Genomic DNA, 10,247 nt, shown 5'->3' on the forward strand with positions numbered 1-10,247 from the left:
GGTCTCGGTTTAACTCCAGGCTCGGCGCTTGCCTGTACAGTATTTACTACCCACAGCTGTGCTCGGGGCCCGCCCCGCTCTGCCAGGATTGGCTGCGAACGCGGAAGGCACGAGCTTTCTCTTCGGCTGCCTTGGCGCCAGTGAGAAGTGCCTGCGCGCCTGACGGACGTGTCCAGGGTGCCCAATCGCAGCGCGCCCAGGCTGGATTTGTCAGCTGCTGAACGTGCGGTATAAAAGCAGGAACTAGGCGGCTTCGGCTTCATTCCGAGCGCCGATCGGGCAGCTGCAAAGAACAGGAGTCGGAGGAGGAAGTGAGGCAGCGCGGATAGAAGAGAAGCGAAAGCCATTTCCTCCCCGCGGCGCGTGCGTTTTTGCGCTTCGTCTCCAAAAGGCAAAGTCGGCTCTTGCGCTCTTCTTTCCTCGAGTATGAAAGCATTCAGTCCGGTGCGGTCCGTGCGGAAAAACAGCCTCTCGGAGCACAGCTTGGGGATATCCCGGAGCAAAACCCCGGTGGACGACCCGATGAGTTTGCTGTACAACATGAACGACTGCTACTCCAAGCTCAAAGAACTGGTGCCCAGCATCCCGCAGAACAAGAAAGTGAGCAAGATGGAAATTCTGCAGCACGTTATCGATTATATCCTGGACCTGCAGATCGCTCTGGACACGCATCCCAGCATCGTCAGCCTCCATCACCAGAGACCGGGACAAAATCCTTCCTCCAGGACCCCGCTGACCACCTTAAACACAGACATCAGCATCCTGTCATTACAGGTAAGCCAGCGCCCTGTCCTTGGCTTACTTCTTCCCCGGCGATTTCGTGTATCGCATCTTTAATAGGATTTGAGAAAGCGACATTGTTCCGAACCTGCGCGGTTTTAGCTCTCGCTTTTAAAATAAATAAATAAATGTTGGATTAAAAGGGAATGCATGAATTGGGGTTCCTTGTCCATTCTAATGTTCCCCATTGTGGTCAAATCGGAATCCTTGCTTGTCACGTTTAGTGCCTTTGTAATCTGGAGTGTACTTCATATGCTTTCTTGAACTGTTAAGCATCTTAACACCACACTGTCTTCCCCCTTCCCTCCCCCGTTGCAGGCAGCTGAATTCCCCTCAGAGTTAATGTCAAATGACAGCAAAGCACTTTGTGGCTAAAGCAATTGGTAAGTTGTTCAGGTTTATTTCTGTTTTTTAAGTACAGTATATGATTTATGTCATCCATCAGAAATGTGGGGGGGGGTTCTTGCTAGTGTTCAGAATTGCCCTTGGAACTGTCTTAAAATTACACGGAACCGAGGATCCCATGAAGTGGCAGTTTTAAGTCATAAAACGCATGTTGGCTTCTGCATATTCTGTACCCAAAACGTTGGATGCTGTAAATTCAGGGACAACCTCCAGAAAGCTTAAGCAAATGGGGCAGTGAAACTTAACATGGAGATACAGAATCGTTCCTTGTTAAAAGAACTTGTAATCAAAGGATAATTGCCCAGAGAAGTAGGTTAGTGTCTACTGTCACCGCAAATAGAGATTCGAACAGTTATTATATAGAGAATTGGGGGGCAGTGGGGAGGGTGTTACCAGGAGTATCTTCATACCCAAACCCCAATTTTTTAATTTCATATGTGGTGTGTGTATCAGAGTGTGTGTTTGTGTGCGCATGCTGCATCTGGACGCCAGGGTTTGCCCAATCTTTGAGTGTTTGGTTAAATGTTCAAACTGTGGCTTCCTCTCTGGCGCCAGTCTGTCCGGATCTCTGCCCTGTTAGCATTCTTCTAAATATGCTTCTCTTCAATCTTTTGCAGGTGTTTGCTGACTTTTTTTTTTTTTTTTGCACAAGAAGACAGCCTCTTTTTTCCCCCTTTTTTCGAATGAGCTGCTGAATCTGATTTTCAGCTGTATCTGGGTGGAGGAGAATCCATATCCAGTTAAATGGACATTTTAAGCAAAATTGTGGACACCCATCTCCCCTCTTCTACAACATGGACTAATCTTAATTATTTATGAAGAGACTTTTTAAAAAATGCCTTTCTCTAGTTGGAAGGCTTCATTTATATAATATCCCCACAACGGGGAGCAAAATGAAATGTAAAAAACGAAACAAAAAATCATAAGGAATTGCCCGTTTTAAATGCAGACTTTGCCTTTTTTCCTCCAAAGGTGGAGCGTGAGTACTAGAAGGATTTAGTGTTCAGTTTTTCGGTGAAGTCTTTGTCAAAAATTATCCTGTTTTGACACAAACGTAGGACTGAATGCTATGTATATATTTATATATAAATATGGGAATGAAACTTGGAACTCTTTAATTAGAGTTCTCTTGTATAGTAGCAGAAATGTGTATTTCTGCAAAAAGTGTAATGATGTACGTAATCGTGCTAAACTTTTTATAAAAGTTTAGTTGTAAACTTAACCTTTTTATACAAAATCAAAATAAATAATGTGTGTTTATTGAACGGTAGTTTGCTTGCTTTATTCATAGGGACCAACAGTTTTCTGGGTGTGATGGGGAGGGGGGAGTATTTGTAAAACCTACATAATAAAAAAGTACCTGAAATGAATGTATGTTCCTAAGTTGCTTTAAAAAAGAGGGGGGGGGTATGGTAGATGTCTGACAATCAGCTTATGAAATCGCTATAGGAGAAACTGCTTAAGTTGTTCATTACCTAGAGAATGCTGTTAAGCTCTGGCAAAATCAAATTCAGTTTAGCCAGAGAAATTCCCCTGGTCTGTTTGCTCTTCATCCTGGGTTGATTGTCTTGCATTAACTTCTCACAGGAACTACTTCAACTCCAAGAAAACTTTCCCTTTTGGATAATTATGCCTAACTAAGATTTGCAGAGAGTTGTTACATTTCCCCAGCCACCCAGTTTCTGCAACACATTTTAACAGAGAAGCTGATGTGCAGCACTAAACTGAAAATGTTACCTAAATCCATGCAATATTTCAAGGCAAAGGGTATTAGTTAATCAGTTGCAGCAGCTTCCCTATATGACTAAGCTATTGAGAAATGGAAGTCACCCCTCATGTTATTGATTAAACTTTGGCTGCTGCTCTAAGCATCACCCTCTCCCTGCAAAAGGAATTGAGTTGTATTTGTAGTACTGCCTTAAGGCAGGCTGCAATCCTGAACATAGGGTGTTGCAATACAGTGATTCACATGGAATTCAGGCAGCATAAATACCGGTATGTGTAGGTTTCTCCTGCTTCCCCCACCCCCCCCAAAAAAACAATTATGCACCTTTTTCCTGTTCTGCGTGCAACCCCAACTTTCTAGTGCAGAAATCCTCGTTTGTAAGAACTATACCTGCCTGTTGTCAGTTTCTACCACCACCAGCAGCAGCAGCCACTACGTTAATTTCCCACTTTGGGCAAAGCTGCACAGCAGAAGCATCTGCAGCAGACTGCACAAAGTTTGAGGGAAAGAGTCCTGCTGAGGAATGCATCCGTTTGGCACCTGGGTGTGAGCCTGGGATTTCTGTGCTCTGGGGACTCTTACACTGAAATGCAGAAGCCTCACCTGGGGCCTGTAACACTTTCACCAAAGAGAACAGGTGTGTGGGTGGCGCCGCACAGTCTGCTGCAGCTGTCTTTCCTCGCCCTTGACATCAAATCTATCCACAGAGACAGGGGGTGGGGGTGGGGGTGGGAGCCAGCTCAGATCAGTTTAGTACAGAAGCTGCCCCAACCAATCAGCGGCCCAGCCTTCTCAAAAGGGATCAGAGCAATCTAAGTGGGAAGAGAGCTCATCTTCTCTGCCTCACTATTTCCGTCAAATTAATGGGGACCTCAAGCCTTAAATATACAGTAAATATGATTTTATATTTCACGGATGAATTCCACCAAACAGGCAAAGTTCTGTCGACAGCAGAACACTAGGAGTTCTAGAGTCGCATATCTGAACTTTCCGCGTGCGCTGGGAATGCATATCTGTACACTGGAATTTAATTTGCAAAGGGTTTTATTCTGTAGAGTATTTTGGCTGCTTCCAAGAGCAACCCATATGACTCACTATCCTGCTTCCTCTTTCTTTCTTTCAAGGCATTTCATCTTAATATTCAAATTCAGGCTCTTTGGCATAGGCAGAACAATGTGTCATTCATGCCACTAATGTTTTTGACTCCTCCCCAAGAGTAAAGTAATAAGAACACTGAAAACTTTCCACAGTTATTTACAACTTCAATTTTGAACGATTGGGCATCAGCGGACACTACAGAATCTAAACCCATAGCTGCCTTCTCCCTACCAGTCAGTTTTAGTGTTTGCACTAACAAATGAGGGAACAGTAGAGAATTAATTAAACCTAAATGACAAATAATTGCCTTAAACTGCAACAACTGTCACATAAATTGCGTATCTACCCCTTTTTGTATTATGGGCTTCATTAGTTGCATGATTATGTCAAACAATTCCTCAGCATTTTAACAGAAACAACAGATTTTACATCCAATTTAGTTTTGCTGTTAAGACGGATTCCACTGTAGCATGACAAACCCAACACTTCACATGAAGGTACAAGTGTTATAAAGATGGCAACAAGCCTGTATCGGATTGTGAGAATGGAACAGGAATAATCTATCATTAATGGTTCATAAGAGGGACCCAGGTGGCTCTGTGGGTTAAACCACTGAGCCTAGGGCTTGCTGATCAGAAGGTCAGCGGTTCGAATCCCTGTGGCGGGGTGAGCTCCCGTTGCTTGGTCCCAGCTCCTGCCAACCTAGCAGTTCGAAAGCACATCAAAATGCAAGTAGATAAATAGGAACCGCTACAGCGGGAAGGTAAACGGCGTTTCCGTGTGCTGCTCTGGTTTGCCAGTAGTGGCTTTGTCATGCTGGCCACATGACCTGGAAACTATAAGCCGGCTCCCTCGGCCAATAATGCGAGATGAGCGCACAACCCCAGAGTCGGTCACGACTGGACCTAATGGTCAGGGGTACCTTTACCTTTAATGGTTCATAAACACAATTTAGATGGAAGTGAATTTCAGGGAACAGCCAGTCTCAATATTTTATTTTTCAGATTAACTGATCTGTGGAGCTTGCTCTCAGTCCCTTATGTAGAACAGCTCCCAGAGCAAGCTTCTGAAAAGCTCTTAGCTATATTCAATATGATCATACTTCTGCTTATATAAACAGCTTGGTGAAAAGATAGAATACCCTGTTGACTCACTAGTGAACAATTCCAATGTGTGTGGTGTACATCTGACTCAATTCACCAAGAGTATGGATATTTAAAAGCCTTTTGCAAGAGTGGTAAAAAAATACTGCATTTTGTCCTGCTGTGCAGAAAAAGAAATGCAGGAAGGATTAACTGAACTGTTTGGCAAAAGTTTCCTAAGGAACAAACATCAGCATACCAATAGTTTTCTCTTTGGGGGCCTAATCTAATGCAGAACAGGATCGCAATAGCGCACATTTACGGATACAGCACTGAACAAAAGGGTGGTCGATACAGAGCAGGACAATCTATAGCCAGAGGTGTGTCAGCTAAGGATAGCTGACAAAAATGATCCCATGTGGCAACATTCAAACAGTGTAAGCCAGTCTTGTAAGATGTATCACTGTCAAGTTCAAATTACAAGAGCATCAAAAAAAGGTTAAGGGAACTGTCCAATCACAATTTTGGGTTGCTAAGAATTTACCAAAGTGCTTTACAAATCCTCTCTCTTACCTAAAGAAGTCTGCCATTCTGAAATGCAACTGTGAGGAAATGCATGCAAATATTGAATATTCCTATTTTTGAGTAGCATTCCATTCGTGCCAAGCATTACTGTTTCTGTCTGTGGACAGTGAGCACCACCTTGCGGCCTAGACAAAGATGACAACTTCCACTTATTAAAAAAAAAAAGATTTTCTGCTGTATTTACAAATAGATCAGAAATATCTATTTGAAAGAGATACTGGTTGAAGTAAATTTGGAAGTCTGAAGTTACTTGCTTTATTAAGTTTATATCCCACCTTTCCTCCAAAAGAAGCCCATTTTAATGATTCAAGTGACACAAATGTCCTTGGGCATTTTCTCAAAAAGTTGGTTTGTGATTCTGTTATAACTCAGTTTGGCTGCCAAATAAACAAACACAAACTCTTTCCTTTCAAAAAGGGCCAGAGATCATCCTTGTAACAGAGAAACCATGAAATATAGGACACCCACAGCATTCTATAGGACAAGATATTCTAATTCAAGTTCTCCATTAATCACAAGTGTCTCCACAACATTTAAGTAGCCCTGCTTAGCATTCCATCCAACTGCATCTGAGAGGTGAGACACAGAAGCCTTCCCACACCACAATTTTGGCTGGGACTGGCTGCCGTTTGGCTCCTTTCATTTATTTCTTTAATTGTAAGATTTTTTCGAGTGCCCACTGCAAGGTCCCAGGGCAGGCTGCAGCAATACTTTTAAACTATAAAAAGCAAATGAAAGTCCAACCGTTTATAAAAAAAAACCCAAGTAGAACTAATTCAAGCAAAAACAGCAGAGCATAAATTAACCAAAACAGAAAAGTTGGGTCCCACAATACCATAACTTATCAAAGGGTAGGCTAAAAAGGGGTGCATCTTCAGCATGACATGGAAGCTATATAAAGCTAGATGCACCTCTGTGATCTTTTCTGGACCACTGTAATTCAGGGTGGTGGGATATTAAAAGGGCCCTCTTTGCTCATAACAACACCCAAGAGGGTTGGTAGGGATGGAGGCTGTTTTTCAGATATTTGGGCTTCCCACCCCACTATGAACACCTTGAACTGGGCATGGAAATAAACCAGCAACCAGTGCTTTTAAAACAGTGCTTATATGAGCTCTAAATAAAAATGCCAGCCAGTAACCTGGCTGTTGCATTTTGGAACAGCTGGATTTCTGGAGTCTCCACGAAGAGCGCATTGCAGTAATCCAATATGGCAGTTTCCTGAACATGGAGTACAGTGGGCCACATCATCTCTGTCCATGAGGAACCATAGCTAGAAATGAAGGCACTGCCTGCCACAGAGGCTTCCTGAACGTCCAGTGCTAGTGCTAGATCCAGGAGCACCCCTAAGCTATGAACTGGCAGGACAACAGGGAGGAGGAAGAGGAGGAAAAGGATCCCTGCCAGGGGTGCACCTGGGACTAGGACACACTGGGGCAAGCTTGGGATGGGGAAGGAGAGATTGGTGTAGAAAGTACTCACAGGGTGACGGAGGATGACAAGGAGATGAGGGTCAGTGCGCAGGAACCAGAGCAGCAGGGCCCATCACCAGGGTGGCCCCTGTCTTCATGAACGCAGCGGGCTCTCAGGCCTAGGGAGCAGCGGGCAGGGTGCTCCAAGAGGCTGAGGCAGGCCAGAGCCCACAGCCCAGCTCCCTAGCTGGCCAGGTGGGGCTCGCTAGCTCTGGGAGGAGGGGTGTGATTCCTCAGCAGCAGCAGGTTTGGAACAGGTGAGGGTCACCTGCCTCATCAAGCCCAGATGCTGCAATCAGCAGAGCAGAGGTGCTGAGACTGCTCGACTGCCCACATTGATGGCTCTCAACTTGGGTGCTCCAGGATCTCTGCAGGGCTGTGCTTCGGTTTGGGCTTTGGAAACGTGGATTGACCCCAGTCTGGGAACTTGACATACTGACTTGTCGCCAGACAGGCCAGGGGTTCAGGACAAGGACCTGATTTTTCCTAGGGGGGTGCAGTCCTGTTCAGAACAGGCAGTCTCCCCCCTCCCCCCAGACTCAAGAACTCGGAACACCTCTGTCTTTTCAGGATTCAGCATCCAATTTTTCCCAGAACGCATTTCCAACAGCAGCCATTCCATTCAGCAGAAGAACAGCGATGCAACTACTATACTGTATATATGAAACAACCAATGGTATGGTTCGGTGGCTAACTGAATGCCTTCGGGAAGGAAGGAGGCAGGCAGGAAGGCAAAACCCTCTAATACTGAGTTTTTGGTATTCAGCGACTTAGGTGCTTGGTATTCGGAGACTAGCAACAGAATGTGAAATGACAGCATGTAGGAGTTACAGCCAGCCATGCCACCTTCCAGGATAGAATCATGGGTGTAGACAGCTGCCCCCCCCTAGAAGCAAAAATTTATTGTATTTTACAGACCATAACCAATACTTTGCCCCTCCAAAAACTGAAGTGGAAAGGGCTTTGCTTTAGCAAGAGCAGCTCTCCACTTGCTGGGGGCGGGAACACAGCTGTAACAAAAACACATCAAATAAATAAAGCAAAGTGGCTACCAGTACTTAAGGTCCACCCTATTGTTATTCAGTGGGAGTTGTTAATGGGCATTCAGGGATCGCATTAACAGTTCTATTGGCGATTTAATGAGGGTGCAGAGGATTCAATTTGACTAAGGTGGCCCTGCAAGGCTAAAAGGAAGTGAATAAGAAGGGGGGGCTGTAGCTTTGATAGACACAGTGATGTTTATAAAAAGCATTGGTGTTCCAGTCTGCCCCCCCTCCTGCATCTGTATACTGTAAATCAGGGGTGGCCACCTCCCAAGAGACTCTGATCTACTCACAGAGTTAAAAACTGGGAGTGGTCTACCCCCTTTTGGGGGGTTCAGGTCAAAGCTGTTAAGTTTTTTAAAGGAAGGGAAGCCCTGTTTTGGGGGGTTTAGGTCAAACTTGTTGAGCTTCTTTTAGGAGGGAGGGAGGCCCATTTTTGTTTAGGGCTTCAGGTCATAGTTCAGCTTTTTTTAGGGAGGAGGAAAAATTTGGGTGAGCTTTTTTTAGGGGTGCCAGTGATCTAGCAGTGATCTACCACAGACATCCAGTGATCTACTGGTAGATCACAATCTACCTGTTGGACGTGCCTGCTGTAAATCAAGCAGAGAGAAAGCTGCTTACAAGGCTCCTGTACAGGTGTACCGGTATCTTCCTCTTGCTGCAGAGTTCTAGCATCACAGCGTCACCCAGAGGCACCCACAAATGTGAGTTATCCCTCTCTCTATTTCTTCCTTCCTTTCCTCCCTCTTCCATCCTCAATAAAATACTGGGGGGGGGGGCAGATAAGCCCCACATAGAAAGCCCATCAACATGGGGGGGGGGAGGACTCTTTAAAATACAGTATTTACCAGTAATTTCTTTTGGGGGGGGAGGCACCTAGGCCTCTAGGAGTTGGCTGCTATGCCTAGGACAATTCAAGAAAGCAGAATCATGCATATGCTATGGTAATATATCAATAGAATCATGGAATTGTAGTCGGAAGTGACCACAAGGGTCATCTAGTCCAACCCCCTGCAATGCAGGAATTTTTCCCCAATGTGGGGCTTGAACCCACAACATGGTTGAAATATTATGCTGATATGCAGCAACGCCTCGGAGCCATCGAGACTGCGGCCCTGTCTTGCCTCACCCTCGCCTGCCCTGCCACCCCCTCTCCCCTGCCCGACCCTCCCATCCTCTTGCTGCAGAGTTCCAGCTTCACAGCATCACCCAGAGGCACCCACAAATATGAGGTATCCCTCTCTCTATTATTCCTTCCTTCCCTCCCTCTTCCATCCTTAATAAAATACTGGGGGGGGGGCAGATAAGCCCCACATTGAAAGCCCATCAAAATGGGGGGGGGTGACACTTTCAAATACGGTATTTACCAGTAATTGGGGGGGGGGGGTGAGGCACCTAGGCCTCTAGGATTTGGCTGCTATGCCTAGGAGTAGGACAATTCAAGAAAGCAGAATGATGCATATGCTATGGTAATATATCAATGGAATCATAGAATTGTAGTCGGAAGGGACCACAAGGGTCATCTAGTCCAACCCCCTGCAATGCAGGATTTCCCCCCCAAGGTGGGGCTTGAACCCACAACATGGTTGAAATATTATGCTGATATGCAGCAACGCCTCGGAGCTGTCGTGACTGCGGTCGTGCCTTCCCTCGCCCTCACCAGCCCTGCCACCCCCTCTCGCCTGCCCGACCCTCCCGTCCACTTGCTGCAGAGTTCCAGCATCACAGCGTCACCCAGAGGCACCCACAAATATGAGTTATCCCTCTCTCTATTTCTTCCTTCCTTCCCTCCCTCTTCCATTCTTAATAAAATATGGGGGGGGCAGATAAGCCCCACATAGAAAGCCCATCAACATGGGGGGGATGACTCTTTCACATACGGTATTTACTAGTAATTGGGGGGGGGGAGGCACCTAGGCCTCTAGGAGTTGGCTGCTATGCCTAGGAGTAGGACAATTCAAGAAAGCAGAATGATGCATATGCTATGGCAATATATCAATAGAATCATAGAATTGTAGTCGGAAGGGACCACAAGGGTCATCTAGTCCAACCCCCT

The 10,247-nt window shown here is 45.6% G+C and overlaps 1 protein-coding gene across 1 annotated transcript; it reads left to right on the plus strand.

Annotated features, from left to right (window-relative positions):
• Window positions 1-249: 249 nt before the first annotated feature.
• ID2 (inhibitor of DNA binding 2) lies at window positions 250-2,450 on the plus strand. The gene is made up of 3 exons (XM_035109888.2): window positions 250-774; window positions 1,099-1,163; window positions 1,803-2,450. The coding sequence occupies exons 1-2, from the start codon at window positions 427-429 to the stop codon at window positions 1,153-1,155; spliced, it is 405 nt and encodes a 134-aa protein (XP_034965779.1). The 5' UTR covers window positions 250-426; the 3' UTR covers window positions 1,156-1,163; window positions 1,803-2,450.
• The last annotated feature ends 7,797 nt before the right edge of the window (window positions 2,451-10,247 follow it).

Source organism: Zootoca vivipara, chromosome 3 (genome assembly GCF_963506605.1).
Source record: "Zootoca vivipara chromosome 3, rZooViv1.1, whole genome shotgun sequence".
NCBI lineage: Eukaryota > Metazoa > Chordata > Lepidosauria > Squamata > Lacertidae > Zootoca > Zootoca vivipara.